The 16,187-nt window shown below is 38.8% G+C and overlaps 1 protein-coding gene across 8 annotated transcripts in view; it reads right to left on the minus strand.

Annotated features, from left to right (window-relative positions):
* The window catches only part of NADK (NAD kinase), a 57,614-nt gene that overhangs the window by 12,573 nt on the left and 28,854 nt on the right, over nucleotides 1–16,187 (minus strand). For 7 of the 8 annotated variants that reach the window (XM_072427068.1, XM_072427071.1, XM_072427070.1 and 4 more), the window contains 2 exons: nucleotides 5,887–6,016; nucleotides 4,315–4,423 (listed from right to left, as the gene is read on the minus strand). In XM_072427068.1, coding sequence (XP_072283169.1) covers nucleotides 4,315–4,423; nucleotides 5,887–6,016 — 239 coding nt within the window. Of the gene's footprint in view, nucleotides 1–4,314; nucleotides 4,424–5,886; nucleotides 6,017–10,111; nucleotides 10,652–16,187 lie in introns of those variants that run through there. The other variant, XM_072427075.1, reaches the window with a different exon arrangement.

The following is a 16,187-nucleotide window of genomic DNA, read 5'->3' on the forward strand; positions in this document are numbered from 1 at the left end:
CCAACAAATCAAAGCTTTTGAAACTGGAACAAAAACATTACTGGATGTCTTTTCTACCAATTCACATTCCTACAAGTTGTACTTAGATGGTTAACATCCCTAATAAAGCTATCAGTGCATTCGGAGGTCACGCTCCATATTTAGGTAAACATGTAAATCAGAGTTGGAGAAAATATACTATATTGTGGCTAGGGAGAATTTCTCCCTGCACGATGAGCTGGCTCCCAAAATTTAATACATTCCAATACCTATTTATGAATTCCAAGAATGCAAAGAATGCAGATGCTAACAGCTTTACACAGGCAGGGAAAATCTCGAGAATTAAAAGACAACTAATGTTTAGATGTAGACAGAAATGCAACAGTCAACATTTGTAGATGGGCATTTTACTGAAATAAATAGTAACTCTGGCACACAAGGGGCAGGGGGGGCATGGTGGTCAGCCTGCAGGCCAATTAGTGCCAGAATGATCATGCACTGTTTTGGGGTATCTCAATACATTTATCAAATTATATTCAAGTATAAACATGAAAACAACTTTGGGTGGTCCACTAAAGTCTTGTTGACACAGGTGTATAGAACAGGCACTTGTACCATGTTAAGAAAAGCTCTTCAAATGCATTGCAATGCCAAAATTTTCAACACAAAACACATTTTGTGACACACATTTTAAAACCTGAAGAGTGTGATAATCAATAATGCAATTTTCTTGGCACTAATGATGATCCCCTGATTTTAATACATTTGCTCACTGACATGAAGCAAGTAAACAGCAAGCTGTGAAAATACACCTGGTCTGCATATACTAGTGTTCTCTCCAGACTATTTTAGCTGGGTGCACCACCCAGCACTTTTCAGCAACCACGCGGGTGTTTTCGGGTGGTTACTGAAAGGTTGGATTAACATACGTTGCCTGTCACCCGCCTACAGCTCCTTACCACCCAGCTTAGAAAAAAAATTCAGAATACTAATTTACTGTATACTAATAAACTGGAATAGTTAACTGCTATAGGTAAAACCATCATGCTTGTTTTATAAAACCTCACTCCAAAACATTCAAAATCATGTATATTATTCACTTTTTGTCCTTAAGGTTATGTTGATTTACTTCCCCACTGACAAAGGAGGTGAAATTAGAAAGAAGACAGTATAACAAGCATCTGCCAACGTTCTCCTCTACTCTGTTAAAATCAACGTCCACACTTCATTTACCTTGAAGAGGTTACAAAGAATTGTCCACGTTCAGCATTTATCAACACTACTGCAGTGCAGCCTAGAATGCTGAAAAAGCACAGGCCAGATCCAGCCCATGCACTGTGTAAAGCAATGTGGAAATTGCCAGAAGTTTGTAAATTCAATTATAGAATTACCCATAAAGAAACAAGGGCTATTACAGAACTTTTATTGTGGTTCAAACAAGGTTACATAAAGAGTGGATGGAGTGTAGGCAACTTTAAAAAAGAGAAACATTTAATCTGTAAATAAATAATTCAGATTGTGTGTACAGGAAAAGTGGCAGAAGAAGGAAGTGCCTTCAAGGAGGTCAAACAGTGAAGACGGGTAGGGCTGAGGCTGATTTGGAACAACATAGGAGCAAAATAATTGTAATGCCACCAATCGTGGAATAGCATTTAAAGCAGTAAAGTTGCTCTATAAGGCAGTACAAAGCAAGTCAACCACCATGTAAGGTTATACAACCCATTCTTAGGATCACCCAGCCAGGTCTGTGAAATATTTGGACCGCCAGTACAGCAACCTAATCAGCACTATTGGAACATTTATCACAAGCAGTAAATGTCTGCATCGTGGAAGAGGGAATAATAAGAGGGAATCCCGATGCACCCAATTTTGCTTAAAGCATTCGTCTGCCAATACATTTGCAACGCGTGCGTTTCCCATCTTGTTCCCCTTTAAAAACCCTGCAAGTACAGAAAATACCTGTTGATTTGCTAGCTATGCACTCAGCACCTAGGTCCTGCTATGGGCTGACAACACACCACATTTTTGTGGACTGAGCATACTTACATAGTAGGTTAGGTTGAAAAAAGACACAAGTCCATCAAGTTCAACCACTAGGGAAATAAACATATCACACATTCAAAACCCTATAACACATAGTTGGACCAGAGGAAGGCAAAAATATCCTGGTACAATTTGCTTCAACAGGGAAAAAAAAGTCTTCCTGATTCCATGAGGCAACAGTCACTGTTATTTTTACTTTAAAGCCTTAATACCCAGTTATATTCTGTGCTTCTAGAAATCATCCAGCTTTTTTTTTAAAGCAATCTATAGTAGTTGCTGAAACTACTTCCTGAGGGAGTCGATTTCACATTTTCACAGACCTTACAGTGAAGAATCCCTTCCTTATCCACAGCTTAAACTTCTTTTCCTCCAGACGCAAATAGTGCCCTCATGTTCTTTGTAATGATCTCAAAGTGAATAATGGGGAAGAGAGTTCTCTATATGGACCATTTATATATTTATACAGGGTGATCATATCCCCCCTTATACGTCTCTAGGTAGAATACATTCAGTTCAGCTAATCTCTCCTCATAGCTGAGCTCCTCCATTCCTTTTATTAGTTTAGTTGTCCTTCTCTGCACTCTCTCCAATTCCACAATGTCCTTTTTGTGAACTGGTGCCCAAAACTGGACTGCATATTCCAGATGTGGTCTGACCAATGCTTTGTACAGGGGCAGGAATATATCTTCATCTCTGCAGTCTATTCCTTTTTTTAATACAAGACAGTACTAAACTAGCTTTAGATATTGCAGATTGGCATTGCATGCGGTTATTAAGTCTATGATTTACCAGAACTCCCAGATTCTTTTCCATTTCTGACTCCCCCAAATGTATTCCCCCTGGAAAGTATGAAGCATGCATGTTGTTAGCCCCCAAGTGCATAACTTTACATTTATCTATATTAAATCTCATTTGCCACTTGGCTGCCCAATCAAACAGTACATCCAGGTCTGCTTGTAGATTATAAACATCCTGTATGGACATAATTCCATTACATAGTTTGGTGTCATCTGCAAACACAGAAATGGTACTTTTAATCCCAAACTCTATATCATTTATAACGATGTTAAACAGTAAAGGTCCAAACACTGAACCTGGGGTACACCACTAATAACCTTAGACAAGTATGAATCATTAATTACAACTCTCTGGATGCAATCTTTAAGCCAGTTCTCTATCCATTTACAGATTGATTTTTCCAAATCTTTTGACCCTAACTTGCATATTAACCGTCTGTGGGGTACAGTGTCAAATGCTTTAGCAAAGTCTAAGTACACTATGTAGTTACCTGGTAATGACTTTTCTCCCTGTTTGAAGATAGGAACCACATTGGCTTTACACTAATCCAACGGTACCTTGCCAATTACTAGAGAGTCTCTAAAAATCAGAAATATTGGCTTTGAAATAACCATGCTCAGCTCTTTGAGGACACGTGGATGTAATCCATCGGGTCCTGGTGCTTTGTCAACCTTAATTTTTCCCAGCTGTTTCTCAATCATATCAATTCTAAAACTTGTGACTCATTTAAGGCATTCACATTGCTATTATGAATTTGGACTTGAGCTCTGACATTTTCCTTTGTGTACACAGAGCTAAAAAAAAGTGTTTAGTAAATCTGCCTTTCCTTTATCCCCAGTTACCAACCCAGCGACATACTTCAAGGGGCCTACATGCTCAGATCTGATCTTTTTGCTATTATTATATTTAATAATACTTATTGTGTTCTTTGAGGACAATATTGTCTCCCAGTCCAAGTCACAGAGAGCCACCCTTTATATTGGAAAATTTGCTCCCTTAAAATTAAATGTTTTTATCCTTGCTGTTTACAGCTTACTTTAATGAAATCATATCATGGTCACTGCTACCCGGATTCTCTATTATATACACATTTGTTATAAGCTCTGCAATGTTGGAAAGAACTAGGTCCAGCAGAGTATCATTTCCAGTTGGGGCTTCTATAAACTGTACCATAAAATTATCTGAGCTGAGCGTTGTCAGCCTTGCTGTATTCTCATGTCAAACTACACAGGTCAACATAAAGGCCACTCATTTTGTAGTCCCAAGTCTGGAAAGGTTATTTATACTGCGATAATATAGTGTGAATAGGACAAGGGGCAGCTCAACTTACCAAACAAATATTACAAAATACATTATTGGTATATTTACCAGAATGAAACAGAGCAAGTAAGAAAGGTTAAAAGTGTTTATAGACTAAAGGCTGAAGTTTATTTATAATGGATTATGTCCTGATCACTGGCAGATTTGATAACTTATTATGAATTCTGGTCTCACCTTCTCGAAAAGTGCAAAACTTTTTTTTCACTGGTCCGAAATTTTCATCGTTCACAATGGCAGGGTCTTCCAACACTTTCTTTTCCACATAGACTATCATGTTCTTTTGCTAAATAAGAGACAGTTGGTAAGTATAAATGTTGAAAGAAAAAAAAGTCAGCAACGAGAGAACTATAATCACAAAATTTAGTTTTGGGTGCAAAAACATTAGCAAGGACAAGAGGTAAATGTACTTTATAACCACAACAGAAAAGGATAACGGAACTCCGACCCTTCATTCCCTTGTGCCAGATGTGAAGACTTCTCTCCTATACCGAAACTGTTGACTGAATTCACTGCAAACTAAGAATTTGCACAGCGTGCATTAGAAGATGCAGCAATTCTGATAAACCCTTCTGGTCCAGCATTGCCTAGCCCATTCTCCCCTGACACTTTTTATTCAATAGATTTTAGTAGTGCATGCTGGTTTGTAGAGGAGATTCTCTTCCTAGGCAAATTTTAAACAGGGAGTTGAGGGATAATCCCTAATAAAGCTATTGTAACACTAACACCTGTCAAGAAAAGGAAAAACAGACAGACAGGTATAAAGGGTTATAAAATACAACCAGCCTAAACAAAGCCAAAAATGCCAATTATATTGCAATTGCAAACAAAAATTTTATCTTTTGCTATCCCTCCTTTCTCCTGTGTCACTGTTTGTATCTGTCCATCATTTCCAACCCCTATTTAATGTACAGCTCTGCGTAATATGTTGGCGCTATATAAATACTGCTTATTAATAAAAATCCCATTTACAAAATTTACAGTAGGTAAAGAGCGGAATATGGAGCCATTACTGCCAATATAAATGAAATAACCCAAAATATTCTGCATCTCTATTAGACAAACAGTGAGGAAAAACAAGAAGGGAGTGTCTGAGGACGCCAACTCTACCAGTAAAACATCATGATATGAACATTTTAGCGCAGTTTGGGCCCTGCACCCTTGCCCAAGGGACTTGCTCGGAAATCCATTAGTGACCCCTTTGTATTGAGAGCTGCTAAGATTTTCAACTTCAGATGCTTGTCAAAGCCAATATTGATATACTGATGTAAGTGGCTTGCTAGATATGAGGCAATACAAGAGGTGTTGCAAGACATTTTCCCATTTTTTTAAATACTAATAAAGCTCTGTCTGACTGGATTTCTTGGAGAGATGAATGGCACTCACACCATTTTACTGTGGAAACTTGTTCTGTGAAAATGAATGCAGTTTTTCCTGAATTTTACACTTGCACATGCTTTCAGCAATAAATATTTAATATTCCACATATTAAGCTTCTAGTATTTATTTAAGGATATTTACTTCTTATTTTTAGATTATACCTACATCATGATCACTGGGTCACAAGTATCTACAAAGAGCTACTGGAAGAAATCATTGCACTACATTTCAAACTATATGATGGTGTAAGTATGCATTCTTTTTACGTGTACATAAAACTATTTAGATACAGAAAAAAAAGTTTTACGTCCTCTAAGTATTGATTTATGTGGCTATTCAATTGAAACGTCAGGGGAACCTCTCACTTACCTCTGTAAGGAACACACACAGCTCCTTGAATGGTTGCAGTAAACTTGCATCTCTGACTTTCTTGATCACCAGCACACTTTTAGGTGGTTTGTTCCACGTTAGTAGCTGGCTCGCTGGGTCCTGTATATGCCTGGAAATAAACAAAAAAAACAAAAAAAAGCCTTCATTTTCTGAAAGATACTATTCCAATGTCTATTACTTCTCGGAATATAAAGTTTTCTTATGAATTTTAGTCTTGCATATTAGGACACTGCTAACAGCAAGATAGAATCAAGACACCGATGTGGCATTTGCAGCATGCAACCAGATGCATCTGTTACCTCTTAACACTGGAAAGTAGAAAAAGATTGGTGGCAACAAAGTGAAAAATTAAACAAAATGTAATTCCCTGTACAGCAAATATTAATAATATCTGATTCCAGCGTACATTTTCACCGGCTGCTCATTCACTTTGTCAAAGAGCCTCGAGCAGTGGCAGCACAACGAAGTGACCCGTCTTATGAAAAAGTCAACATATGTGGCTGAAAAATAGATGCTGAACATCTTCTCAAGGTAATGAGAGCAAGTCAAATCTTCAGAAAAAAACACAATAAGAAGAAAAAACATTCAGGCCAAAGCCAAGGCAAAGTATAGGAGGACAGGCAGCAGGTTGAATGATACAAGGTATGAATGTGATGGGCTATGTGAGTCCATCCGTGCTTGGTCCTATTGGACTCGTAATGTGGGATGTTCAGTAGAGGCTTCATGAGCCAATTGGAAAGCAGAAAACAGTCAATGGAGCACTTTTATAGCCAAGGCTTGAAAACTCTATTTAAATGAGAACACACTGGAGACTACTAGATGTCATAATCCAAAAGAGGAAACCACTGAAGGTGGCACTGAAACTTCTTTATAACTGAATATATGGAACAATAAACAGGCATTCAAATATTTTACTATGTTAAACACAGATAAGCATCACTGTCTAAAATGCCCAACAATATAGATTACTAATTGGATTGCCAATGTACAGTGGCATGGATTTTACAAACGATTGTACACTGCAAATCTACTGAATTGGCATTGCAGCTCACACTGCAAGGTGAAGGCTTGTCAATGCCCCCAGGTACCCTCACCAAATCTCATACAGATATCTATTCACAAATGTGGAAGTGCCCCAAGCACTATTATGGAATTGACAAAATCGTCCAATATAAAGGGAATCCACACATACATTTATGAGATAAATTCATGGGAACAAACCAAGGGTACCTATAAATCCCTGATTTCCCAAAGCTGACATTTTACATAGGATTGACAATTAGTACATTGCAGCCATACACATACATACTACTAAAGGCCTGATTAGTCAGATTCTGGTTAAATATTTTCAGACTGTGGAATGAAACCAGAGCAGGCAGAGGACACCCATATAAATGCAAGGAAAACACAAAAACTCCTAGCAAGTGGTGTCCTTGATAAGAAACCAGGACCCCCGCACTGCTAGCGTTGTGGCAATGAGAATGGAACATTTTTCTCCACACACAGTATAAATAGCTGCATTCATAACAGATATAAAAGGGATTATGGCAGATCCTGCTTTTGTGCACTACAATGGACTTTAGTTTTAGCATTTATTGTGCCTAAGTTGTATTCACACCTCTATTACAATATCTAATGACCACTGTATTAAAAATCTTGGAATAAGATTGATGTCCCTGCACTGGAAATAAGAACATTCTAAGACTACAACACAAAACACAAGAGACCTTTGATAAATAACGTAAAGCAGCTCTAACTGGAGTGGCACACTTGGCAGCTGGCGGCTTTGATGTGCCGAACAGCACAAAAGAAAACAGAACTTGTCCGAGAATTTTCTGACCCGTCCAACTGATGCTTCAGTGGTCAGCACTGCGCTGATGTGAACATTTCCACACACTGCTGGACTGTCATACCATTGCATAAGCAATTATTTGACTTTCTGTATAGGTACCTTATACCTGGTAACATATGGTGGGATCTGGCTGTCTGCAATCAAAGTTTTGAGTCCTGCTAGATCCACTTCATCCACTTGTGCATGCTGGAAACTTTGTGTGTATGGGCTATTGTTTGTGTCAGAATTACTTCTCTCCTTGAAGCAATCAGTTGGAACTAAAAAAGCAGACTGAAGTGGATTTATTGGGAAGGGGCCCAATGCAAATCAAAAGGAACTCAACTGCATAATGTGAAAGAATTTTACATGAACATAGAATTGTCAAACCGATATAAAATGCAAATACATCTTAAAGAACGCAGCCCTGGCTCTTGGACCACAAATCAAAATACTGCTTAGAAGGTAGCAATGAAGAACATGATGCCTAGATGGACCTAGCATGGCATCATCTTCAGTGCCATGCAATGGATCTACCAATAGACAATAATCTTCTCACGAACTGATTTGTGCTGCAGGATTCTGCTGCATCCTTTATGCAGCACAACTGTTGGCAGATTAAATCTAGTCAATCTAATCCCCCTGATAATCTGGGATGTGTTTGCGAACCACCTTATTCGATTACCAGTACCCATGTATGCCCATGTGCCAATGCATGACAGATATTTGTGTAGAGCAGAGTCGCCTAAACAATGCAGGAAACAGCTGCAGCTCAATAAACCTCACACTTAATGCCACAAGCAGAAGCTTCTCATTTGGAGAGGACTTTGTGAGATGGACTTGTCATAAGACCTCTTCAAAGGGACAAACCTGAACTGACATAACCTGCTGTAATTACAGTGATGTGATGTCAGTGCTCTGCATTTCTGGATCCATACCGGAAAATTAGAACGCTAATCTAGAGCTCATTATTGCTCATCATCAAGAGATCCTCCCTGCCGCAACACCCAGGTCCTCCCTTCGGTGGTGGTCATTGCTTCTCTTTTCACTTATGTTACACTAAACAGTAAAAACAGTAACAAATGAAAAAACACACACACACACACATAATGGGAAAAGGTCAATGAGGAAAACTCAGTCCCATCACTGTTGTCTTCCAACTGTACAAATTGTAAAAAATGGAAAGAAGATTCATTTTCATTAAAATTAGTTTTGGGTAAACAAGCCCTTTGCAATAGGAAAAAAGTCCTACTAAAAATAGATGGATATTCAGGTAAATTATAGACAATTAGTGAGTGGAGGACTTGTAAACAGTAGATGGATAGAATTGCACAATAACACTGTAAACTATAACCTGTGTGGCATGTGTGTTTAATATATATATATATATATATATATATATATATATATATATATATATATATATATATATATATATATATAAAAATTCCCTTTAAGCAACCCAACACAGGTACTAAACAAATAGGTCTTAAAACATTTGCACAAGATATGTTCAAAATTATTCCCAACTTTTTTACTTCAGCAAGATCTAGAAATTGTAATCATCGTAGTCCCTTCTAACTTAAAAATCTAAAAGTATATCTGAATATTGATGACATATTTCATATTCAATGGCAGTGAGAAAGTCAACAGTAGTCCATACTAATAAACACACCCGGGGTACAAATTTATGCAAAGTAAACATCAATTGATGCAAAAGCCTAGAGGGGCATCTGAAAGGCTGACTTAATAAAGTGGTGTAATAAATTATGAAAATAAGCTAAACTATATCTCATATGATTTATCCTAAATTACAACTGTTACCAATTCTCAACATTGGGTCCCCTTACATAACACAATGCCTGCTCACCTCCACAGTTGTGTAATAATACCACTTTTCTCTCTAGTTAGTATACAGAACTGTAATATTATTCATCTTTATCCAATTCTGTCAATGAAAACATATTTTCTGCTTGCTGGTTCCTAACACAGGACTTACATCTCATCATAAAACAGTAACTAAAACTCTATAACCCTAATCAACACAATAAAGTCATTGCATGATTCTGGCAAAAAACTTTCAAGACCTTATTAAAAAAAAAATGGCAACCCAAAATAAAATTCACACACACACAAAGCATACAAACACATTGCTGCCCATCCCTTTTCAGCAGTTCAATTTCTGGTTAAATCAGATGTTTTTGACAATTGCAGAATAAGCAGTGCCCGAGCAGAGATAACCCAGGCTTGGATAGCTGCCCTGATATCCATGTATACCCCCCACCGCTTCAATACAACAACTCTGCTCACATCATGTACTTGTTAAAGCTGATGAGGCAAAACCCAGGGCTCCTGAGTGCGGAGATGGATACTAACCATTGCCAGTTATTTCTGGGCAGGTTTCGGGGGTTCAGCTTGTCAAGAATCTTCATGGTGCTTTGCATAAACCGTCTGTGAAGCTGCGGATTCCTGATAGAAGTGGGATGCTACAGGCTGCACAACATTATGAAGAAGTTGGAATGAGAAAATAAAAAAAAAGAAAGGAAAAAAATTTGCAGCGGAACACAGAGGGCAGGAAAAGAGCCTGGAAGTGGCAGCAATCCCAAGTCATTGCTAAAACCAGATTGATTGTAGTGGTCTGTCCCACAGGACTAAGTGAAAACAGCTTCACGTGTTCCTATGTCGTTGAAGGATTGAAAGATTTTGCTTTGAGAAAGTGCAATACTCTGCCATTCCACTCCGGTACAATAGCCGTGGAAAGCTTCAAGTAATAGAAAAAGTCTGAAGAGCTTTAAAAGTTCCAGCGGACAGGTGTGACCTGCAGCCCTGGGGCTCGTCAGGTGTATCAGACAGTTGCTGGGTGCTGGAATCCGGCTCTGAAGCCACAGCAATGCCTCTTAAGACTGACAGAGCACATTACATAAAACTGGACCTGCCCAGTAGGAGGAGGAGAGCGGCTGTATTAGTCAGGTGGGGAAAACATGCATTCACCGTACAAAAGGATCATCGCACCAGCTGATTGGCTGCAACGCACATCAGGAAGTAAGTGCTTTATCTATCCCACACACCTGTACTCTGCATATCCAGACTGAATTCTAGTGTAAGAAGATGTAGCCTGGTATTATATCCGTGTAGGAGATAAGATTCCCTGTGCACACAGATCTACTGCCTGGGCATGCTGGAAGAAGTGCTCACAGCAAGCAAACCAACTCATTTCTTATGACATTTACACTAAAGGGAAGCAATTTGTGATCACATTTTTCAAAAACATCCCGTGAAGCAAAGAAATAAACAAGATGAGTGTTTCAGAGGGGGTATTAAGTTACATCCACAGGCTAGATAATTGTTCAAATGAATGATCAGATGAACAGATGTTCCCAATGAACGACACACAAACCCACAATGCTAAAACCACAGCAATGACGCAATCGTTACAGAGGTCGTAAGTACAATTTACTTAACTGATCATTGAAAGATCAGGTACATTTCACCATTGACCACCTACCCCAGAACACTGAATGCCATTATATTATTATTATTATTATTATTATTATTATTAATAAAAAGGATTTATATAGCGCCAACATATTACACAGCGCTGTACATTAGGAAGAGGTTGCAAATGACGGACAAATACAGACACAGAGTGACACAGAGTGACACACAGTGACACAGAAGGAGAGGACCCTGCCCCAAAGAGCTTACAATCTAAGAGCTGGGGGAAGTATCACACAATAAGAGGGGAGATATGGAGTGGTGAGAAGTAATGAGGGCTTCAAAAGACAGAAGATGGGTAGGCAAGTAGGAGCAAGCCGAATAGGACGAGGAAGACGGTGCAGCTCCAAATAAATATTGGAGCTGTGCATGTGATGAGGTTATGAGTGAGGAAGTCATTGGAGGAGCGAAGAGAGTGGCTAGGGGAAAAATGCCATGTGTGATTGTGAGTATGATCAGTCATTGCCTATTACACATACAATAGTGGATGACAGACAGTGAATACATCCAGATGGATTGCTTGTTGGAGCCGAGAATCACAGTGATCAGTAATCACTTTCTGATTGATAGTCACAGTGATAATCAATTTCTGATTGATATTTTAAACAATAATCTAGCATGTGTACATAGTTGTGGGCTGTTTGCTGATTTACAGCTGGACTCCAGTAATCCCCTTTACAGCAAAGCTAAGACTAGTAAAAGAAAAGGTCAAAACTGGAAGCCAATCTGTTGTGCTGCAGGCAAATGTACTGACATGCTAAACGAAGGGCAGATTGAGTAAAGGGGTAACTTTTTCCTTCTGCTGATGTTCCGAAGAGTTACCATCTGTTGACGTTCTTTTGCTGTCCAGTCATCTACCTTGCTGTGGTGTCTGGTAGGCTTTTGGATTGAACTGACAAAAACATATTCTTTGAACAGTAAAACTTTTTCCCTAGCATGTATTTTATCTCTGTATCTAGATGTGGGATTCAGCCACAAAACAACTTCAGAAAGATGACAACCCAGTTTGTTAAAAAGTAGAAGTTCCACACATCTGCAACACGTAGGTTCACTAGGTTGCAGGAAGGGATAGAGAACATTCGGATTTGTAGGGTATTGGACACTAAATTAGTAGAGACAAATTACCTTTTTTAATTCAGATTTTTGGAGCACTGTTACATAATTTGGAAGGGTCAGAGGCTATTTACCACTTGATACCCTGCAGATATAGATCTCACATAGATAGAGTTCTGGAGATGCTCAACCCCACCATGAAGTCTTAACCCTCCTGCAGAAATTTGTAAATAATGGAATACAAGGGGGAAACAACAGACAGCAGAGTTCCCCCATAATCAGTCATAAAACAAGGGACATGAAGTAGCAATAAATGCCACGCTTAACACGGGATAGAATAGCCGTACTTTACCTGGTAGTATCACCCTAACTTCACTTCTAGGTTCTCATCATGCGGTCTCATCAATGCAGTCTCATCATTCAGCAAGCTTCCATATCGTTACTGGGATAAATCAAATCTATCATGACCTCAGGGTTACACAGATGTAGGCAAAATTAAACCAGATTTTATGCCGTCTAATCCGTATCCGAAGAGACAACAATTTTTTTATGATGTAAAGAGCCCTGAGAGCCTAGTGATCACCAAGGGTGGGTGGTAAGAGACGGGCGCTCAATCTGCAGGGTGTTGAAAGGTAAAAGTGACTCTAACACTCCCAAAATCATACCATTCCTGTGTCATGTTATCAGCATCCATTAATGAAGTCAAATGTTTTATGTCCTGGTTAACATTTGGACAATCTGGAAATGCCGCATTGAGGAAGAAGAAAAATCACACCAGGCTGCAACATTCAAATTTCTGAAAAATTTATTAGTGTTATGAGGTCATTATAACAGTAATTACTGGACTCTCACACAAGTAATATCCTACAGGAAGGTAGTGATGTATTGTTCTGCAATAACAGGAAGTGAGCATGAAATTCCAGCAGCAATTTACTGAGATCCAAACTAACAACACTGAACAGGTGAGGCAGCACAGACACACCTTTGTTCAAGAAGTTAGACTAAAAATGGTCATGAACCTGCCTTGCCTTTTACAGAGTTACTTCTAACCCAATGTAAAACAGGAAGTAAAAACTATAAAATGTTCTTATTGACCATCTCCTGGCACAAGATACACAGATGAGATCAGAGTGACACGCATAAAATACGACCGGCATTGGTTACTTTGTCAACCATACATGGCAATTGTTGGCCATCTGATTATTGGGAAATACTTTTCTCCATTTGGATCTCAGGCCCTTTACACATGACCAAATCAGAAAATACAGGAAATATTTTCTGATCATCAGTCAGAAACCCCTAAACATGGCACATACATGTATGATATTCACACAGCAGATTCTCGTCCGATATCAACCCTGAGGCAATTATTAGAGGAGAATCATCTGAAGCACGTATGTAGCCAAACTATGTGACAGAGAAGAATAACCATAACATAACCATAAACATATAAATGTCCACAAATTCTTTTATTTGTCCTATTCGTTTCAATAGGGGTGGTTGGAGTGCCTACATTTTTAGGAATTTTCATGTTTTTTGGCATCCAAAAATGCTCTGATGTGAAATGAATGTAAATTTCAAACATGAGTGCTAGCGAATCAATCTGTGTAGACAAAGCAATGTTATCGTTCCAAAGGTTGAATTAACAAGAAGTAGGACTACTCATATTACAAAAAAACATGTTGCTGTAAATGATATTCTTGGAATATTCAGTTGCCTCTAAACTCTGACCCTGTTTAATAAACTCAGGGAGATTTCACCTTACTTCCTGTCTCTGTTTACTGGGGGAGGGGGGGGGGGGTATTGTGGCAATCTGTGGCCCACTGGAATGATTTCCCATCAGTCATCTCTTCACACCAGAAATTCTAATTGTGGTTACTGTTGTCTTCAATCATGAATTGCACCCTAAAAGCACAAATATAATTTAAATCCAACCACGTGTATATTCAGGCACGGTATTCCTAAAAACACCTATTGCAGGTTGCCAGCCATCTCTCCTATGGAATGATCAGGCATGCTGGGTGACCATGCGGGCCAGTCACATGACCATACTTGCCCAGAATTTTAGCCATGTGATCTCAAACGAGAACAGTCGACTGTTATGTGATCAGCACCAGTCGAAGGGGAACTTTATTTCTTTTGATCTTTAATCATTTAGCATAAAAGGAATGGGGGATTTATATTTCCTAAGAACTTCCACTTCTAGATAAATTGACCGATCATCCCATAATGCTGATACGGTCGCCAAATAGCGTTAACAGTTCACTGACTGATTTCACCTCTTGCTTGGAGTTGCTTCTCAGGAATGTGTAAGCTTGTCCTTCACTGATTTTAATGAATATGAAACAGAGCCTAGGTTTCCATTTCAGTGGAAGGAATTCCACCTAGCAGCCAACCCTTTCATCAACGCCTTGGATCTGTCCTGCTGTAGCACCAGGTGGGGTGACTCGGTTCTTACAAGGAAAGCTTTCAATAAACACCTGGACGAAGCTTAGTGTACATTATAAATCAGATAAGGTAATGGCTCAGGATCTCCATCACATAAAAAACCTGGGCTGTCCTTATAAGGACCAGAAGATCACTTTATAAACTAAATACGGCAATGACAAGGGATAGTGTCACATGGTATTTTATTATAAGGAAATGGTAACATCAAATAATAGGAGGGCAGCCTCATCTGTATTAGCAAACTAACCCCAATTTATTAAGGGAAATGCAACCAGGAAATGTCATCGGTGCTCATGTGAAACCTATTGATGGAAACCAAGTCAATATAATGATGGTGAAAATTCAGTGGAAAAGTTTCTTTTATTATCATTGAAAAAAAATCTGATATACATCAACCAGAAAAAACATAAATGATGACACGTTTTAGCATCCCCCTACACTAAAGGAGTGCTAGGATTGGGTAAGTACTTGCGGCCAGGTATAGCTAGGTGTAGGGTACACGTATAGTCACACAGTAATCCCCTGCTAACCTATGGTATGAGCAGATACCTAAAGCATTTTGAATTGACATTGCTGTGCACTTAAGACACTAAAAGCAGTGTTCAGCACAGTTTTTTTGAGCTGGGTGGGAAGAAATTGTAGGTTAGTGGCAGCCCTTTTTTTGTGACCCAACTCCTCAGTAACCACCCAAAAACAGCCACGTGGTTACTGAAAGGTGCCGGTGGTGCACCTAGCTAAAAGGGGCTGGGTAGAACACAGGAAAGGGATGCATTAAGAAGTTTAAAGGATAAAAGACTTTCACTCTAACCCAGTGTTTCCCAACCAAGGTTCCTCCAGAGATTGCCAAGAGTTCCTTGGCCAATGAGCAATGTGTGACTCTTGAAGTTTAAGTGACACCAATAATCTTTTTAGCTGTAAGGATGGCATTCTTCCCACTGGCGATCAATGTAGGAGGCATTCCTGCCAATGATCACCAAGCTATTGTACTGTGAGCTGTGGATAAAGTAATTATAGCAGGGGTTCCCTAAAGATCTGAAATTATTTTAAAGGGATAACCCATGGGAAAAGGGTTGAGAAAAGCTGCTGTAACTAGTACCATGGAGGCAATGCAGAAATGTACATCGTGGTCTCAAATACCAGGTTACAGAGTTTTTTCTATCAAATAGTTTTTACTTGCAAACTTGCTCTTTAAACATTACACATTTGTATACACCCCTCTCATACTATTTGCCTTTTAGAAGAATTTATGATACAGAAGCAAAGGAGGAAAGACTGATTGGGATTTTATGAGTCAAGATAATTGTAGGTTTCAATTAGAATATATAATTTACACATACACTCAATCTAAACCATTCACAAAGGTGAATAGAACACAAAGTGTTTACCTCTCTGTAAGTTGATTTATGACTAACTTTTATGCCTTACTGCACTTATACATTAACATTAACATCAATGA

This window comes from Pyxicephalus adspersus, chromosome 11 (assembly GCF_032062135.1).
Source record: "Pyxicephalus adspersus chromosome 11, UCB_Pads_2.0, whole genome shotgun sequence".
NCBI classification, from domain to species: Eukaryota; Metazoa; Chordata; class Amphibia; order Anura; family Pyxicephalidae; genus Pyxicephalus; species Pyxicephalus adspersus.